Here is a 19,586-nt window from a genome sequence, read left to right as displayed (position 1 = left end):
TAGAAGATTAAAAAAGGAGAGAACTCAGCCAACTAATTGCCTCAAGTCTACCAGCTAGGCCACTCCATGCATGAACAGGTAAGTGACATATCTTGTGATAAGACGTTTAGACCTTACAGGGTATAAATCTTAGCCGCAACCTAATTACTAATATTCTTCACCTTAAGATTTTTTATACACAAAAATATGTTTCTCCTTTTTTGAAGTAGTGCAGGCCTACAATAGCACTGACAAAAAGACAAAGAGTAATCAAGGGAACCAAGGTTATGGCGGTAATCAAAAGAATGTAATCCAGGGACAAAGACCAGACATGGAAATAGACATGCACAACAAAGAACATAAAGTAACTAAAATCATACATACAAAGTAACAAAAGTAAATGAGCAACTCGGACTCCACTAAAAACTGGGAGCATGGACCAGGTGCACCGGTAGGGTAAGCATCCTCTGCTTTTCTAGAAACACCCGCCGATTTTTAGAAACATTATCCAGTTTTTCCTGATTGGCAGCAAACATTTTTTTTTTAATATTAAAAGATATAACTTTAATATACATATTCCTTGGTTTTTTGATACTGAAATGTATTTTATTGTGTTTTACACTTCATAAATCTGGCAGCTCACACAAAAAATATGTGGTACAAAAGAGCTAGATGACAAACATAAGTTTGTATTTTTTTTCTACAGTTAAAGTATTAGTGTAGAGAAGAAATTTATTTCCCCTACCTTCACCATAATTGGCACTTCTCCTACACATTTTTCTATGGTGTCTTGAGGATGATTGTTGACCTTCCACAACATGGTAATCTTTAAGTTTCCTTTATATGTTGAAAATCTCTGTCTACACTGAAAACAAAATATTGACAATCTAAGTAAAAAAATCTACTGTAAACCAATAATTGTTGTGTCGAATTTTATGCACTATATGTTTTACTGCCCATGGATAACGGATAATTAAGATTAGACCTGTTTTAATACCTAGACCATTCTTTTTTGTATTTAACACCAAATAAAATAGTTATATTAAGGGAAAAAATAGTTCAACAACAGGTCTCCCCTTGATAGGATGTCAATTGATAGGATGACAATTGCCAGATGAACTGCTTTAGGGTAACTGGACAACTGAGAGAGATTTAAACTTTCTTTAAGACATACATATACAGTCAAACCTCATTAAGTCGAAGTCAAAGGGACCAGACAAAAATGTTCGAATTATCCGAGGTTTGAGTCATCCAAGGTCCAGTATAACCCGCAAATAGTTTGGTCGATGAATGTTTCTGCATTCACATCATTCATTGTGTTTGTACATGTATACACCTTCTTCACTTTACAGGGTTCTTCGTGATGACTTGTGTTTCATACCAAAAGATATTTTTGTGTGTTTTTTTATCATATTTTAAATATTAAACGGCATTAAATGTTTTAAGGAAATTTCCTTTTTATTGTTTATACATCGAAATCATCAGAAGTTTATAAGATGTTGCTTTGCAGGACTCACGATCAGGAGTATCAACAAACCATGTGCTCTACGTGTACAATGAATACGTTATTACAATAAAATTTCAGATTCACTAGCAAAACAAATGTAGTCGTTGACATACACCATCATCTGTTGAATATATGTACCATAAGAATTCATCAGCATTTTTTTCATTCTTTCTTAAAATATCCGATATCACTATTAGTGTGAATTCTGACGTGTGATAAATAAAGTTTGTTTCTTCTCACTATACCCGCTATATTTGAATTAATCAAGCCATAAAGAGTGTCCACAAAGAATTTCAAAAGCCAAGCTAATGGTTATAAAAATACATTTTGATGATAGCTTGTAATAAAGCAATCAAACTTCTTCCGACTAATTAGTTGATTTTGAGACATCAGGGTTAATTATCCTCGAAGTCCTATCGAAGGGACTGATAGAAAACCTTTATTTATCCGAAATTTCAATCCATCAGAGTTCAAGTCATCCATGGTAAAATTCTATATGAGTAAGAGGAGTTTTGCCAGGCAATTGAAATATGTTCGAGTTATCCAAGTTTGACTCATTGAGGTTCGACCGTAGATTCAATTACTTATGGAGCAGTAAAAAGTTTAAATCTCCTTATCAATTGTCAAGTTAGCTACCTAACCCATTTCATTAAGTAATGTCTATTCAATCAAATGATGACCAAATCAATCTGCTGCCATTCATAGATCTCAAACATTTAATTATTGTCTGGCCTTCATTTCCTTCCATTTGTAACAATAGCTGCTGCCCAGTGAAATTTGTACTTACTCATCTAACACTTTATCAAAAACCAGCTTTTTTGGTTAATTTTGTGACCTTTACTCTTAATTTCAAACTTAACAAACTGAACTGACTACTATTATCAAGGAGGTAGACTTGGGTAAGGGACATAACTCTTGAAATCAGTGGTATGCTTGTATCATATTCAATTTTACCAAAGCCTATCAAGCTTTCATTTGAAACTGAATGCAATCAGTCCATGTTACTTTGATGTTTACATGACATTGATACTAAATGCTGAATACAAATGTTCCAATGATTTGTTAGAGTTGTGTCCCTTACCCAGATCTACCTCCTTATGCAGGGCATAATTTCATAATTTTCAGTGGTCTGTCTAAAAACTAAATTCTAAGATTCTGAGTAATATTAGTTTGGTACTTAATGTATTCAGCACCACTAAGCACCTGTCTTGAATAGGATAGGCAAAATTTTTCAAATGTGTTTTTGCCTAAAAATCACCAATTTGACATCCACCATATAGTATTAACTCACCTCTGCTGGGTAAACCTTCAGATTGGAGGCTGTTTTATTGTTGTTTGAGACCACTGGTTTATAAATAGCAGCATCCTGGTTGTATAAAAAAATAAATTTCAATAAAGTGATTACACAGTGTTCTAGGACATTTTGAAAGTATCAGTTTACACAGAAAAGTAAGCAAATACTGTCCTAAGTTAGGGAAGGGTTGAGTACTCACAAACATATTTTACCCCATCACATACTTAATGTGCCTGTCCCAAGCCATGAACCCTTAGTCCAGTGGTTGTCAATGTTTTTCATGTTCATTTTTGTTCATTTTATCTTTTTTTTCATAGATTAGGTTGATTGTTTTCTTTTATGAATAATATCACTTCATTTACTTTCGGGTCTTACCCATCACTGAAGACTATGTGGTGACCTGTAGAAGTTTACTTGTTCATTGCTCAGCTTTTGGTGGATGAATGTCTCATTGGCAATCATACTACCAGTGATTTATAAGTTAAATTAACTGAAACGTGAGTGTTCAGTTAAATCTGCCTTTAATGACCTTCCTAAGGAAAGCAAAATCATGGCCTCATCTGACAGGTGGTCTTAACATATGTATATAAATTTTACAAAGAATGCATTACAAAGCATGATAGGGATATTTAATTCATAGTCTTTATAAACAGTTTATTGCTGATTGAAGGTGGTTGCTACATGCAAGACAGCAGAGATTTCATTAAGAACTGGCTACTGTCAAAATGTAGACAGTTCAAAAAGTGGAAATGGACTGTTCATAATCACAATGGGCCCCATCCCCCCTTTGATACATTTTGAAGGTGTAGACGGTCCATTTTCTCTATTAAGCCTGTTCACTGAAAAGATAATGAAAGCCTTGAGACAGGTTTGACTGTGTTCAGATAACACTTACAAGAATTGACAGTGAGATTCTATCATCGTTGGGTAAGGCAAACTCAACAGGATAAATTCTCTGAAACAAAAAATCAACACATCTGTAACATACATGTATGTATGCACTCAAACATAAAGTACAATTCAATTACTTCAAGAAGTACTTTAATAACAGAGATCATGTTTAACCAACTGAGACAAAAACAACAGATAAAATGTAAAAAATATGTCCCTTTTTATATTACTTTACATGTAGTCCTTTCTCTATACCATGGCTACAGAATCTGTACTATTTCCTATATAATCTATAATTTTTATGTCAAAAGAGCAACAACAATGAAACGCTAAAAATCGTTAACCTATGTTTATAGTCCTTAACTGAACCTCATTAAACGATAATATGTGTAGATCTACATTATAAACAAACCTGTGCTGCTTTACTGAGACCTTCACGAAGCATATAATTGAAGGAATCAACATGAGGTCTTGTTAGTTCTTGGAGAGGCTGTAAAATACATGCTTTATAGGTTAATGTATATTCTGCTCATTGTCAGTGATTTTGTGTGCTCTAATTATTGTAGAAATACTTCAATTATTGATTAAGAAATGTGGTAACAAAGCAATGAATGGGATTAAAGGAGGTTTTGAATCAATTTTCTTTTCCAAAACATATAGGCATTTCAAGGTCTAGGTGGTGTAGCATGGTGATGCTCAATAATATGTACTACTAGTTAACATACATAGAAACCTGAAAGCTAATTTAAAATCTGTTGCAGCTATTTTCTTTATCAATATAAAAATACCCTTTTAAACTGACTTTAGAATAAATAATCTAGAGCATTTTAAATGTTGATCGATTTCTACATTCAAAGATATTTACAATTGAAAACAATGATTTTCCCAACTCAACAGATAGCCATGATAGTTCCAAATGGATTCCAGTCATCTTAAATTCTTCATTCTCCTAACAAACTTAAGTGTAACATCACAAAGAAAATGAGAATTTAGGCATTAATCAGTGATGACTTCTACATGTACAAAAATGTACCTGTTTATATCCAGATACAGCTGTATCCAATATATTGACTCATTGGCTATTTCCAGATTAACAAATTCAACATTGATAAAAAGAAAACAACTGTTGTGGTGTTCTAAGATTTATGATAATTTTAAGTACACTACAGCTAACGACCAAGATTTAAAATTGACCACCAGAATGCGTGGGCAACGTGGACAGCGACCAAGAACGTGTCCACCGTGGGCCGGTGGGAACGTGTCCAAGGGTGGACACAAATTGTCCACCATTTCTCACGCCCCCCATGGGAAAAGGGAATCGTCAAAATAGTTGTTAGCCGTAGTGTACATCTATGGGCAAACTAGTTCGAATTTCCTCTGACCCTGCAACCCTCCTCTTTTTTATGTGGATATTGATATGTCGGGTTGGGGTCAGAACGATGTGCCATACAAAAAGTTGGAGATTTAGCGGTACTGTGGAGTACTGCCCTTCAAACGCTTGTAACGTCTTTCAATCATTTTCCTATATGCTAATACCAAATTTGCTACAAAAATTACATTTATTATTGAAGATTCGACAATTTTCCTGTTTTGTTGACATTTTGAACCGTAATAGAGGGTAGGCAGAGCTTGTTACTTTTGGAACGGAAGGTAGTGGACATGTATTTTTTCAGAAGAATTATAAATATTCAGTTAGATTCTGGTTTTAAAAATCGTTTCTGCTCTGTTCCGTTCTATTACAGTTCAAAATGTCAACAAAACAGGGTCTCTCATGGAAAATGATCAATACTTCAATAAAAAATGTAATTTTTGTAGCAAATTTTGTATCAGCATTCAGAAAAATTATTCCGGAATCAAATTAGGTATATGTAGGTGTGACATGCACAATTTGAACTTGAAAGTCGTTACAAGTGGTTGACGTGGGGTAATCCACTGAATCTCCAACATTTTGTACGGCACATTGTTCTGACCCCAACCCGACATATCAAAATCCAAAAAGAAAAGAGGAGGGTTGCTGGATCAGAGGAAATTCGGACTATGGCCAAACTTCAAAATGAAATTCACTAGCGTAAAATTAAAGTCTGCTCCAAGATTTTATGAACTTTTCCATAGAGTTTCAAAACCAACCCCACGTGTACATTTTTCAACAATGTCAACAAGAATGGATGAAGCTACTGTATACTGTATAGAAACAAGGGGTATTATACATGTACGTTAACTTTCATTTTCAAGACGTTAGACAGGTCTTAATCAGTTAATGTTAAAACTCACTGTATGTTGCTCTGCTTTGGGTCGACCATAGTTCTGAGCAGTTATATTCTTGTAACTCGGTTTGATATTGGTTGTGACAGCCATTTCGTACATCTATTCTAAAATCCACGTGCAAAATTTTTCATTTTTGTTATTGTTTAGTCTTATATCTTCTTTGATATTGAATCTAAATTAACAATCTATGAAAACGCAAAACAGACTAAGAAATGCGTATCTGTAATATGCGAAACGAAAAAATCGAAACGAAACGAAATGAAATGAATAGAAATAGAAATGCAATACAACTAATATTCAACTTTCATGCTACTGACATATAACCAGCGATTGCGGAAAGCGGGCCAGGTAACAGGCTATTCGTTTTTTTTCAAATTCTCGTCTATGTAATAGCATTTCACAATAGGAGGCGTACTTCATTAAAAAATTAAAAATCAGCCATATTTAAAGTCGGCAAAATATTCAACGGTAAAACATAAGCTCTTAAAGAGCTTTTATAAGCGACATTGCAAACCAGTTTCATAACAATAAAACTGTAACTATAGCAGATGATATAAGAAAATTCCAAGAATTAAGAATGCATTTATGGATTGAAGGACATTTGTTAAATTGTTTTTTTTTTTTTTTTTTTTTTTGTCTTTTGTCTTTTGACATGGGAAGTGTGCGTTTAGTGTTAAAAGTATGTACGTCCCACTGTATACACAGCAGAATACGATGCGCCCTACAAAATTTACAGCGATGCCAGCTGGTAGTCGAACATAGGACCCCTGGGCCCTGCAAGCCAATGAACTGTGCTATTGAAAGGAGTACTCCACTAGCGCAACTAAAGGAACGCGTTATTTAAATCTAATTGTGAGAAGAATTAAACCATCACTATTTACATGTAGAGGGTGTCATTACTCATTGTATATTCAGTGTCAGGGGCGGATCAAGACACTTTGAAAAGGAGGGGTGCCAGTCGGGGTTTGTCAAATTTGGGGGTGGGATGGGGTGGTGCTAGCACATTATTAACCTATTTTGGACAATTTTACACACGAAAATGACAAAACGAAAAGGCGGTGCCACCCCCTGCACTCCTCTGGATCAGCCACTAGGTGTTACTTACTAGGGCAATGCCTTTGTGGTTTAAGATTATGTCAGAACAATTAAAAGTGATATAACATCTAGATGACAGTTTTTGTGCAGTTTGTTACAGTGACATTGAAAAATCAATAATTCCTCATTTTATGCAACTGTTTTCCATATGTAATTTTTAATTAGTTGAGGTTCCATTGTAAGCACTCACGTCCCATTTACAGTTATTTTTTTATAATACGAAGTTCAAATAATCAATTAAACCATTAAACAATTTTTCCTTGGAACTAAATATGCTGATTAATTTGGTTTGAATAAACAACGCGCAGGGTTCTGAATATGTACAAAAAGGCAGTGATTGAAAACAAATTATATAATGATCTTAATCTTACCAGATTTTAAGTCGCTTATATTGTTAGAGACTTCTTGCACTCGTAATTTCAATACTTAATATTCGCATATGATTCGCATAAATATGTAGTTATACGCCACGTAATGCTGCAGATCCTCGCCATGTTTACCGCCATAGCGTCATAGTTCTAGCTTCATACGAGATAAAAATGTACCTCTTAAATATCATACACGTGTGTTCTACGAGTGTTTCTTGCTTATACGAGAACGGGAAGTTTACATGAAATGATCGGTTAGCTTTAATTCAGACACTGAGGCTCGTTACAGTACTATATAGGTCATACACATTAGCACACCTCGATCATATTTATGGATATTCATTGCCAGCTACTTACTCTGGTTGCTAAACTGGTTCCCTGGTCAATATGATAAGTGACCCAAAGATCGCTGCAGCGTACTCTTTTTAAAACATATCACAAACATGTCTATGCGTGTTATATGTTTGCTTGTATTAGAACGGGAAATCTACATTAAAAGATGAAATGATCGGTTAGGATTGAATTTATGCAACATTTACCAGTTTCCGGTTCAAACACAATTGATTATATAAAGGTTGTATATATTATCAGGACACCGATATCTATATATAGCCATTGTCAGTTAATGTTTAATCTTGTTCCGGATGATTGAAAACATTCGGGTCATATTACGAAAGAGTACGCAATGATACCAAGGGAACCAAGATTTTAGCGGAGCTCATCTGATTGTAGAGCATATCGCATTTGTCCCATTTCGGATGTTGAAAGTAAACCAAAATCTGCAGTGACAGTGAATATTTGACGATTGGCGACTTTGAAGACTTCAGTCTTTGATTAGTACAGTTATTGCCTATGGCATCAGAAGGAGATGACAAATAAAAATAGGGCATTGTATAGACGGTGGCATAGTACATGTAATTCTGAAAATGCAATTTCCCCAGGAATGGTGTCAGTCTGCGGTCTGGTGTGTGCTATTTGTAATATTCATTCTATTTGGATATTTAGCCATGAGTTAAGAAACTATATATAATTATATACTTATAGATATATAGATATATTATTTCAAAACTATATGTATCTAAGGTTATATGTGATGATAGAGCTGTAGGTGTTCGAAAGACTTAAAAGACGGCTAGTGTTTCCTTCACCAGACCTTATTTTTGAAATCATATTCTTACACTTCTGCATGCATATTAATATCAAGCTCCGAACAGCACTTGTAAACTTTTCCTTCACACCTGTAGTTCGCTTAATTCAATTTCGACTTAAAAATCAAGAAACAGGAAAAAAATACCTTGTGATTTTTTGTGTAATGTCTTATGAAGTAAATTCCGTCTCTTTCCTATAATTTTTTTCCTATTTTTGCAACTTGACAATTATTTTAGGCATAAAAATTCAAACAATCAGTACAAATTGCATGATTCAGTTAATGTGTACTTTGATATCTATATTTGTTATCGTACACTAGATGTCAAAATCGATAGATGTAATTTATAATTGTTTTACGTTTCAAAGTTGGCATCTAGTTTGATCTTTGCAATACACAAGAAATCGTGGGAATATCTTTATCAGTGTTAAGGAGACGATATCATACGCCTTGGTGGGTGTATTTCATAGAAATTTTATTATTAAACAAGTTTTTTCACTATCATTTTAGAAAATGGTTTTTGACAGAGTTACATGTAGCTGCCCTTGAAATGTTCATTTCAGTGCATTTCAATGAAATTATAACTCAATTTACTAAACTGTTGTGGAATATAGTTCCCGATGATTATGGTGGTACAAATAGTAAAATAAAACATTTAAAATGGTGTTATTTCACCCACTGCCGGATTCTTATAGAGACTGACATTTAAAAAAAGTCGGAGACTTATCCGAGATGGGGGATCAATTACAAATCAGAGACAACATCCGGTATCTTGTTCGTACGTGAGAAAATTAGATCGTCGGCATATTTTGTTCTGTATTATGTCACAGGTAAATACATGAAAGAAAAACAGGTTTAAACATAAGGGCTAAAAGGAACGATATTCTCTGCTTAAGCAGTTTTATACTTAGAAACTAATTACAGCTGTTTATTGGAGGCAAAGTAATTTAAGTATGTCACTAAATTACACTTTGAGTCAGTTTGACTACATGACTAACATGTACATTGTCATTGTTTTGTATCTCCATCCACAGGAGCTTGAAACCTTATAAATACATAAAGGGAATGTTGTACATAACTCTAAAATGCATGTTTACTTATGTATCAGAAGGAGATTGCATGTATCTCTTCACATGGACTAGAAATGTAATGAAGACTCTGGAGCCATAATTTTGATTTTCTCAAAATCTTTCTGTCCAAAGTGAGATACTTGGGAAGTGCATGTACATGTACACATACCTGTTAACTTAGTCAAACCTAATTATGGGATATCTCCTGCATTCCATCATAAAATTGCAGGAGATTTTGTGTGATGACATTATTGAAATATTTTGTTATGTTATAAATATTATAGATTAGATGAAACAGAGGATTTTAAGTATTTTTTTGAAACCATAAATACACGATATATACAAATGAATCAACAAAATGAATTATACATGTATTCACGGAAGTGATGCTTGGTATGGCATAAAATAGATTTTGCCCTGTTCCAATGTTCATCACTGGCATGTCAATGCATCTGGTTTTGATGGATCTGCTTCCATTTTTAAGATTGCAAACAAGAGTAGCAAAGAGCTTTTTGGCACCCCCACCATTGCTTTCATCCCATAAAATACTAAATGATTTCTGTTTACAGTTTTCAGTCGCTGTACGTTAGTGGCCTTAAGGCTTTGTACGATAACCTTTATGATTTGGGTGCATTTTTCATTAAAATTTCTTTTTAATTTTATCTTCAGATAATGTTTTTTCTTTCTCACAAAGTCAGTAAAATTATCAGCCACATGGAACGGCATGTTGTGTGCAGCCACAAAGTTCGTCAAATCTTGACATACAATGTAACTATCCATTCAAAATTGTAAATCATGCTATTTGTCAATATGAACGAAGATAATTCTAGAGAGACTTGTATGTCGATCAGCTGTTCCAAGCATTTTGTTGATTAAGCGCTTTTGCAACCCACACGGTTGTTGACATAAACAAAAATGGTGGACAAAAATAGATGAAAATTTGATCAATTCAATTACAGGTGGTTTTTATGGGAGAAATTCTTGAAACTGGAAGATTGATGCCTTTCGTATGGGAGACTTTTTTTTGCGGATCAAAAGGTAAAATGACGGGAGACTCCCTAAAAAACAGGAGGGTTAATACCTAAGTATGTACATGTATTTACCTAAATGTAATTAAGGATGTGATTGTGTTATAAGAAGTCTTGAATATTCCTGTTGGTCCAGTCATAGCAATACAACCACATGACAGTGCATGATTAATAAAGTTAAATGTAATTTGAGTCCAAATACATGTAACTTTGTCCCTCATTGGTAAACCCTAGAAATCATGTTAGTATGAGACATGTAAAACTTGAAACTCTTCAGAAGTAACATAAATTCACACCACTTATCAATTTTTCACCTTTGTTGTACATGTACATGTATGTGCATGTATTCTAATTACTTTCCAATATGACTTAAATTACCCTGATATACAGTTGGAATTGTTCTAATACATTCTCTGAATTCTGGTCTTCATGGCATGGTCAGAAATGTCTTCAGGCCGAATTGTCTAGCTTTTATAAGAATGAGTAAAACTGTTAACTTTTCTTGTAAACATTTTGGCGCTATCATACTGTTGACAGTGTTAGTCATTCCTGTCTTGGAAAAAGCTTTGATTCAGTTTGTATTTAATCATCGAAGCTACATGTAGTGAATATTTTCAGAGACTGGTTTGGTTCTCAATCATATTTACAGTCATCTCAAATAAAATGTAGTATACAAAAATAGAGTTGTCATGATGCTATTTTTATGCTTTTGAATAAAGGTGCGAACCAGATATTGATAGTGGACCAAAATGAAATGATTATACTACATGTACCATTCTGCATTTACATGTATTGATAAGATTTCAAGCTCCTGCTCTCTGTGGCTTATCAAATACTTGAGGTCCACATACATTTTCCTGTTTGAATCACAAAGTTCATGAGTTAGATCCATTACATGGCCAAAATTGTACTAAAATTTTGTTTTGACAATTATTTTTTACATTTTGCTCCATTTGTATATATGGCCACTAAGTACATAGAGTATGGCTATAGTCAAATGTAGAGAAAAGTTAAAAAAATGTTTAGTACAAATTTGGTCCATTTAATGGATCCAACTCATGAACAGCTCCTGTGGACAAAGGTTGTAAAACAGAAAATTTTGGCCTCCTTTTCTATTTTTTTATCACATTAAATTTTATTTGTACTTTATTTGTATACAATTTAATTTCAGAAGTAACATGCTTTCTGATTGGATACAAAATTGTGTCCATCATATCATAGACCAAATTTTGTAATGTGACTATGAAGTCATCAACCTACATGTACATGTAACTTAATGATTTACTTGTGGAAGTAAATTATGAGGAAATGACTGCTATATGTCATTGGTTTATTTGAAATAACCTCATTGCCCATGGACAGTGCAGACTTGAAAATAACATGCTACACAAGTTATTTAGTGTGCACCACATGATTGAGGTTATTTTTTCATAGACTGAAAAAAATATGTCGTTCTTTTTAATTATGAAATGTGGCTACTGTTTACTTGTATAATTTTCATTTTTAATGATGCATGCTCATGTTATGACCAATTTCTTTTAGTTTGTGATTTTGAACCAAGCACTCCTCAGTAGCAGGTAGATCAAATCAAATGTTTCTGTCTTTGACAGATTGCCTGAATAATTTTATATTTGTTTTTTAGGTGCAGAACGAATTACTGTAGAATCTTCAATGATCAATTAAATCAGAACCAGTATGAATAAGGAGTGTCAGAGACCTTGGAACAAGAATGAGTGACTTGGAACAGAAGCCAATAGTTTGTGAACTCTGTGATCAGTGCTTCTCTGACAGCAATGAGCTGGAGCAACATTATAATGAACACACATTGGACTCCTCAGAGTCTACAGATGGACAGACAGAGTTCAGTAATATACCAAAGCCTTCACTTAAATGTGGCATATGTGGGCAAACTTTCAAGTCAGGACATGAGTTGTCTGAACACTCAGTAACACACATACCTGATGAAATTTATTCCTGCGATTTTTGTAATAAGCCATTTTTGACACAAGCAGAAATAAAAAAACACTATGACACAGTACATGACAATGATAAACCTTTTAAATGTGATGTCTGTGGAAAAGGCTTCATCATTGAAAGATCACTAGAAAAACACATTAAAATTCATCTTGTTGGGAAACCTTACAAGTGTAATGAATGTGGGAAAGGCTTTACAGAAAGTGGGGCATTACAGAGTCACCTGAAAATACACTCTGGCGAAAAACCCTTTAAGTGTCAAATTTGTGGCCGAGCCTTTAGGGAAAGTGGATCGCTGACAATCCATAATAGAATTCATACTGGTGAAAAACCTTACAAGTGTGATCTTTGTGGAAGGGGCTTTGTCACTAGTAGTAGTATGAAAGTCCATAGGGACACTCACAGTGGAGTAAAAACTCACAAATGTGAGTACTGTGGCCTGATGTTTCGACAAAGATCTGGTCTAAAAATACATCTTCCAAAACACACAGGTGAATACCCATTCCGATGTGAGGTTTGTGGTAAGGGATTCGTTCTTAAGGGCAGTTTTACAATCCACATGAGAATGCACAAAGGCGCTTTACTTTACAAATGTGACCAGTGCGATAAGGCTTATGCTGCAAAACACATGTTAAAACTTCATAAACATAACCATACAGGTGATTACCCTTACAAATGCAATATGTGTGGCAAAGGCTTTCTTGGCAAGGGCAACTTAACTTGCCATCTGAGAATTCATAGTGGAGAAAAACCTTATAAGTGTAAATACTGTCCAAAGGTATTTGCCATTAGTGGAAATCTTCAGCAACACCTCAAAATCCATACCAGAGAAATGATGTTTAAATGTGACATATGTTCCCATGAGTTTGTTACTAGTGTTTCATTACGTAAGCATGTCCGTGTTCATACCGGTGAAAAACCATTCAAATGTGAAATATGTGGGAAAAGTTTTGCCCAGAATGCAAATTTAAAACGGCATAAAATAATACACACTGGTGAAAAAGAATATAAATGTGATGAGTGTGGTATGGAGTTTAATATGCCAACTAATTTATACCGTCATAAACGTGTCCACTCGGAGGAGAGAAAATACCAATGCCATGAATGTGACAAAGCCTTCAAAAGTAATGGAAACTTGCAACGACATCTTAGAACCCACTCAGGAGAAAAGCCTTACACCTGTGAATTTTGCAAGAAAAATTTCACACACAGCGAGAGTCTACAGAGACACATTAGGACACATACAGGTGAAAAACCGTTTAGTTGTATAACATGTGGGCAAAGTTTTGCTGACAAAGGCTGCCTCAACCGACACATGGCAGTTCATAAACCCAATGGAAAAAACTTCAAGTGTAACATATGTCATAGATACTTCTCTTTAAATACAAGCATGAAAAGACATAAAAAAGAGGTCCATGGTGTTGACCCAGATCAGAATGATATAGACATTGCAGATGGACCTTCAGAGAATGGGGTCAGTTATAATAGCGATGTATCAACTGAAGAGGAAAGTGAAGAATTTATACAGAAATATAGCTGTAGAAAATCATTAAATTTTACCAAAAATGACCCTGATAATGAGGAGGAAAAAGATAATCTTGTAGATTAAGTAAACTGTTTATTTACATGTATACTTAAGACCATTTTGTTTCAGTAGTATTACATGTTATTTAAAGTACTATGTAAATTAATTTGATTTTATACTTCACTTACTCAGAATCCTACAAAAATGATTTTGTTTATAAAAACTGCCAGATGACATTTACATGTAGAACAAGTACATGTATAACTGTGACTGTAACATACATGTATATGTTTCACTTGTATGCATGTTTGGAAACAAACTTATTGTGAAGGGAAGACATATGTTTTTTTTTCCTTAACATTCTGTTTGTTTGTCCTTCTGACAGTCACTTAAATTTTAATCAAAACACCTGAAACTACCGACCAGTATTTCCTGAAAGTAATAATAAAAGCACCAATCCATACATTTGTACATGTACAATGTACATGAATGTAATAAGTTGAGTATATAATGTTGGGGAATGATTTCACCAATTTTGTTTTGACTTTTGCATCCTTGAAATAAGAAATTTACAAAAATATACATACATGTATGTACTACTGAAACGTTTTCAAAGCACAACTCCTCTGTAAAAACTAAACCAGAGTTTATAAAAACAGACTTTAATTAATTTTTATGATGTTCCCTGTTACATGTGCAATGTACTGTATGGACATACATGTACATGTACTAATTTTTAACCTTATCAAAGTAATGAGTTACATGTACATTTGTAGTTCATTTATTTATATTTTTATATGAGTTTTATGTATTCACAAAGAGTATAAGCTTTTCTTATATTTAATTGTTTTCATATACTTAATATTCTGTGTATTGTATAGTAATTTTATGCATGATCAAAGTAGTTGTCTTACATAATGTTTTATATTTGTTAGCTTTGTTAAAGCATTTAAAGTTGCACATATTCAGGGGCGGATCCAGGATTTGAGTTTAGGGAGGGGGCGTTAATTGAATTTAATGCCATGCAAAGCAAGGCAAAAAATATTATAGGGTGAAATTGTGGTGAAAATTTTTTTACCGATTTAGGGCGGCATACGCCCGGCATGCCAGTCCTTGGATCCGCACCTGATGTTAAAAGATTTCACAATACTTTGAATTCCTTGTTATTCTTACACACAGCAGTGAATATCTTTAGCATTCTTTTAGAAAATCCCAATTAAAAAAAAGATTTACATCAAGTGGTTTGGAGAAGAAAATAAAACCAATAATACATTCAATTTATCTAAAAGATCTTATTGAAGGAAACTATTTTCTATAACAGAAGGAACTGACATTAGAATGTACTTTAGACTTAGGCACACAAGTCCATGGACTTTACATTTCAAAAGAGTTATACTTTGTACTTCAAATTTCATTGAATTTGGACTTTACAAAAAGCAAAATTGTACTTGGGACTTCACGCAAAACATTGAGTGTACTTTGAACTTGAAGGGGAGGGGGGTGATACTCCCCTAATTTGAGTGGTAGTTACATCTGCACTTTAATCATTTTGTCAATAAAAATTAAAAATTTTCATTACTACATGAATGTAGTATTGAATAATTATAATCTATGCATGTACACACCTATCAAAGTGTACATTGTATACACATAAATATTTTATCTTCGACATGTACCCGGTACAATTATTTTACCTGCTAATTAAGTTCAGTTGAGGTTGATTTTCAAACTCTTTACATGTCTTTAATGTGTCATTTCAGTTTTTTTTCTAAATCTCCCTTAGAGTTCTTAGTTACTGGGAGATATACTGCCTGATTACTTGTTAGCGAGTTACTGGGAGATATGCTGCCTGAGTACTTGTTAGCGAGTTACTGTGAGATATGCTGCCTGATTACCTGTTAGTCAGGTTACAGATATGGAACTTGTGATGTACACTACATTTATAGTGGAAGGGTTTTCACACATGTATGTAATCCCGATAAAATTTTACATGTAGTTGTACATTCGTTAACAGCTTGAATCAAAAGTTTTAATTTGATAGATTGAAGAAATTTAAAATATTTTTTTTGTATAATTTGCATTTTACTACATGTAAATATAATTTTTCACTTGACTAGTATTAGACAGTGCAGCTTTGTAGTCAATTTGTTCATTTAAAGTGGTTGTTCACTTGTCAAGCTTTATCTTTATTGCTCTCTTTCTCAGCACTAACATTTATGATAACAGAGACAACTTCTATTTTAATATCATAATTTTCCTTACCTGTGCAGCAATATACCTTCATCTCCTGCATATGGTGTTTATATTTCACAATTGATTCACTATGTTAGAGCAAGTGCTAACTACTTTGATTTCCTTGAATGCCATAAATATCTGCATAACAGGCTCTTGAAACATGGGTATGAAGAAATGCGTCTACAAAGGTCTCTTACCAAATTTTTTTTAGAAATCAGTCCTTTGTTGAAAAATACTGATACTCAGTTTCTTTTATAATAATGAGTAATGAATGTTTTTTGAAAATTGTTCTTTGTGCTGATGTGACCACCCACTGATTTACTGATTATGGTGCAATAGCGTGCAAATCCTATCTGATCATCACTGGTATATTCACGGCCTAATGGATGAGGGAGGTTTAGCACATTGTAAAACCTAGATTTGACCAACCATTTTGTTTGAAATGTCTGTACCAAGTCAGTACCATTGCAGTACCAGCTGCTCTGGTGGTAAAATATCTATCTTGCCAAATTTATTTTGGACTTGATTTGATTATGGATAGGATTATTGTTTGGGAAATTTGTTGTTACCCTTATTTCTGATAAAAAAGATGTGACCATGTGTCAAGCTTATTTATTTTTCTTTTTTTTATACTGGAATGTTTTCATGTGCAAAATTTATTTACTTCATTAAAATCAAAGGTCATCCACAGGAAGGATTCTATGGTTGGAACCTTCATTTACAACATGTAAGTAACACTCCAAGTAAGAATCATGCAAAATGTTATTCGTGGTTTGAAAGCCTACTTATTTTTATATTTTATTTAAAATGTCAATAGAAATTAACATGTGGCTTTTCAATAACCTGTGCTCTTAAGAGATAAAAATTATGTAGAATGTACTGTAGAAATATAAATTAAGGGAGGTAAAGCTGTAAATTACTCTAAATACAATAGAAATCATTGAATTTTTAATGTGGATTATCACTTAAAAACATACATATTGGAATGTTTGATAATGTATAATACCCACAAAAAACGTAATAAAAGTATAAAGTATAAAAATGTGTTGCCTTTTTTGAGGTGTATCACATATTACAGAATTTACATATTCTTACAAAGACTGCTACTTAATTTTGTGAAAAGGTTTGGAAAATATGAGCTCTTAGCAGCCTCGACCATCATCCTTTTTAAATTGAATTTGCCCTGTAGATATTTTTTACATGTACTCTTGTTAAAGATTTCTTTGTTTTATAATTTATGTTTATCATATATATGTGATACTGTTGTGCAACACAATTAAAATATTTTAGTGACAGTTTAAGTCTTCTCTTTTGTTTTACTTTCATTTGTGTATTGTTAAATTATATAAGGGTCATGAAAGGTTTCATCATTTTAGATTTACTACTATAAAACTACTACTACAATGTACTGTATTTCCTTCATTTCATGATGTCAATTACATGTATAACTGGTATACCTAGTACATGTACATGTACAATGACATTTTGCAAAAAGTCGATTATTTTTGTCTTACATACATCCAGCTTGTTAGGGCCTTTAAACTATGTGAAAACTGCCTCAAAGTAATAAGTGTGTCTGTCCTACCTTCTGTAAGAAATCGTGTCCAGCTGTAGCTATGTTCTCTTTTGGTGTAGGCTTTTGATATTTGGCATGACAGTATATCTGCTGCATACCATGGTTGATGAACTTTGACCTCAAGGCCAAATTGATGATTTTACACCAGACTGTACTTTTGTTGTCTTTTGGGGTAGGCATCAACTTAAGACAAGGTTTTGTATGAAATACGATGGTTGATGAACTTTGACCTTTATCTTTGATTTCAAGGTCAAATTAATGATTTTTGCAAAACTGGTATGTGACTATGTGTATGTTTTTGTTATTTGGAATGAGGGTAGATCAGCTAAGATGTTGTGTCGCGTACCATAGTTGATTAACTTTGACCTTGATTTTTGATCTCAAGATCAAATTAATGATTTTTTGCATGGTAGATTCGTGTCTGGGCTATTACTTTTTTTTTGTTTTTTAGTGTAGGCTTTTGGTATTTGGCTTGATGGTTGGATGAACTCAGGTTGTTGTGTCGCATACCATAGTTGATGAACTTTGACCTTGATCTGACCTTAAGGTCAAATAAATGATATTTGGATAACTGATTCCTGTCTTTTGGTGTATGTTCCCTTGATTTTTTACAAGGACAAATAAATGATTTTTGCATGGTAGATTCGTGTCTGGGTTGTAAATTTTTTTTGTTTTTTAGTGTAGGCTTTTGATATTTGGGATGAAGGTAGATCAGTTCAAGATGATGATCATGATATATGATTGTGACCTTTGACCTTGAACTTTGACCACAAGGTCACATTAATGATTTTTGCATAACTGGTTTGTGTTTTGGCTGTAATGATAAATAAAATCTGTAGTGGGTGGCTGATAAACAGGAGTTTTTCCACAGTGAGGCCCACAGAGATGGATTCAATCTACATGTATATGATACCTGGTTGTTTCTTTGTTGCATGTCTAACAAGATTGATAGAGATGCTGCCTTATACTCTTTTTCATATGCTTTTCAAAATATACAAATTTTACATTGTATTGGTCAACTGGAATTTGTATTGATTTTATATACATGTATATGTACAATATGAACAGAGCACAAAAAAGATTTAAATGTATTAAACATACAAAAAACACAAATTACAATTGTACTGGCTACTCGGGAGAAATTGCAACTTATGTCTTCAAATAAAAGAAGAATATTTCATAACCAAATCATGGACCCATAAAGGGAAGAAAATATTAGATATATTGACTACTGTGAGTACATGTAGATACATTTATGTAAAATTTAAAAATAAACATGTATAATTATGTACAAAGCAGTACAATGGAAAATACTCTATATCTCTAGTGATGTCACTTGTTCATTAGAGATTTGCTATAGTGCACTTACGAAGATATATGATTTGTTCAAAATAACGGTCGGGAGGTTGAAAATAAAGAATACATCAATCATATCAAAATGAACTGTAGTATAACGAGAATAGGTATGGCGTATATGTTAAGGAGACAAAATGCCATACCACAGGGCAACTTGTTGTTTTCGTGTAAACCACATAAACAAGTTCCTTCAACAAAGATAGGCAAATAAACAAAGTTAGAAACAACTTAAACCAGACTCATAACTGCAAATCGGAGTAGATACTTATTATTGAT

At 33.4% G+C, this 19,586-nt stretch overlaps 2 protein-coding genes across 3 annotated transcripts in view; one reads left to right on the top strand and one right to left on the bottom strand.

Moving 5' to 3' along the window:
- The window catches only part of LOC148603269 (DNA-directed RNA polymerase I subunit RPA2-like), a 36,021-nt gene extending 29,911 nt beyond the window's left edge, over positions 1-6,110 (bottom strand). The window contains exons 1-5 of the mRNA XM_088552583.1: positions 5,943-6,110; positions 4,084-4,161; positions 3,676-3,735; positions 2,778-2,852; positions 725-844 (exon numbers count right to left, since the gene is read on the bottom strand). Of these exons, the coding sequence (XP_088408709.1) occupies positions 725-844; positions 2,778-2,852; positions 3,676-3,735; positions 4,084-4,161; positions 5,943-6,035 (426 nt within the window). The 5' untranslated portion in view covers positions 6,036-6,110. The remainder of the gene's footprint in view (positions 1-724; positions 845-2,777; positions 2,853-3,675; positions 3,736-4,083; positions 4,162-5,942) is intronic.
- Positions 6,111-9,299: 3,189 nt separating this feature from the next.
- Positions 9,300-17,674, top strand: LOC148603268 (uncharacterized). 2 transcript variants are annotated; one of them, XM_088552811.1, is made up of 3 exons: positions 9,300-9,376; positions 10,576-10,654; positions 12,287-17,674. In XM_088552811.1, the coding sequence occupies exon 3, from the start codon at positions 12,374-12,376 to the stop codon at positions 14,225-14,227; it is 1,854 nt and encodes a 617-aa protein (XP_088408937.1). In that variant the 5' UTR covers positions 9,300-9,376; positions 10,576-10,654; positions 12,287-12,373; the 3' UTR covers positions 14,228-17,674. The 2 variants fall into 2 exon arrangements, with proteins under 2 accessions (XP_088408937.1, XP_088408936.1); XM_088552810.1 differs by lacking the exon at positions 10,576-10,654.
- The last annotated feature ends 1,912 nt before the right edge of the window (positions 17,675-19,586 follow it).

This window comes from Perna viridis, chromosome 11 (assembly GCF_037379345.1).
Source record: "Perna viridis isolate PV_CMFRI_1.1 ecotype Kerala chromosome 11, ASM3737934v1, whole genome shotgun sequence".
Classification (NCBI taxonomy): domain Eukaryota; kingdom Metazoa; phylum Mollusca; class Bivalvia; order Mytilida; family Mytilidae; genus Perna; species Perna viridis.
Note: the sequence above shows the minus strand (reverse complement) of the source record. Positions and strands in the feature narration are given on the sequence as shown.

What these genes read in the sequence shown, in the direction of transcription:
- LOC148603268 (XM_088552810.1), top strand. Translation starts at nt 12,374, where the DNA reads ATGAGTGACTTGGAACAGAAGCCAATAGTTTGTGAACTCTGTGATCAG.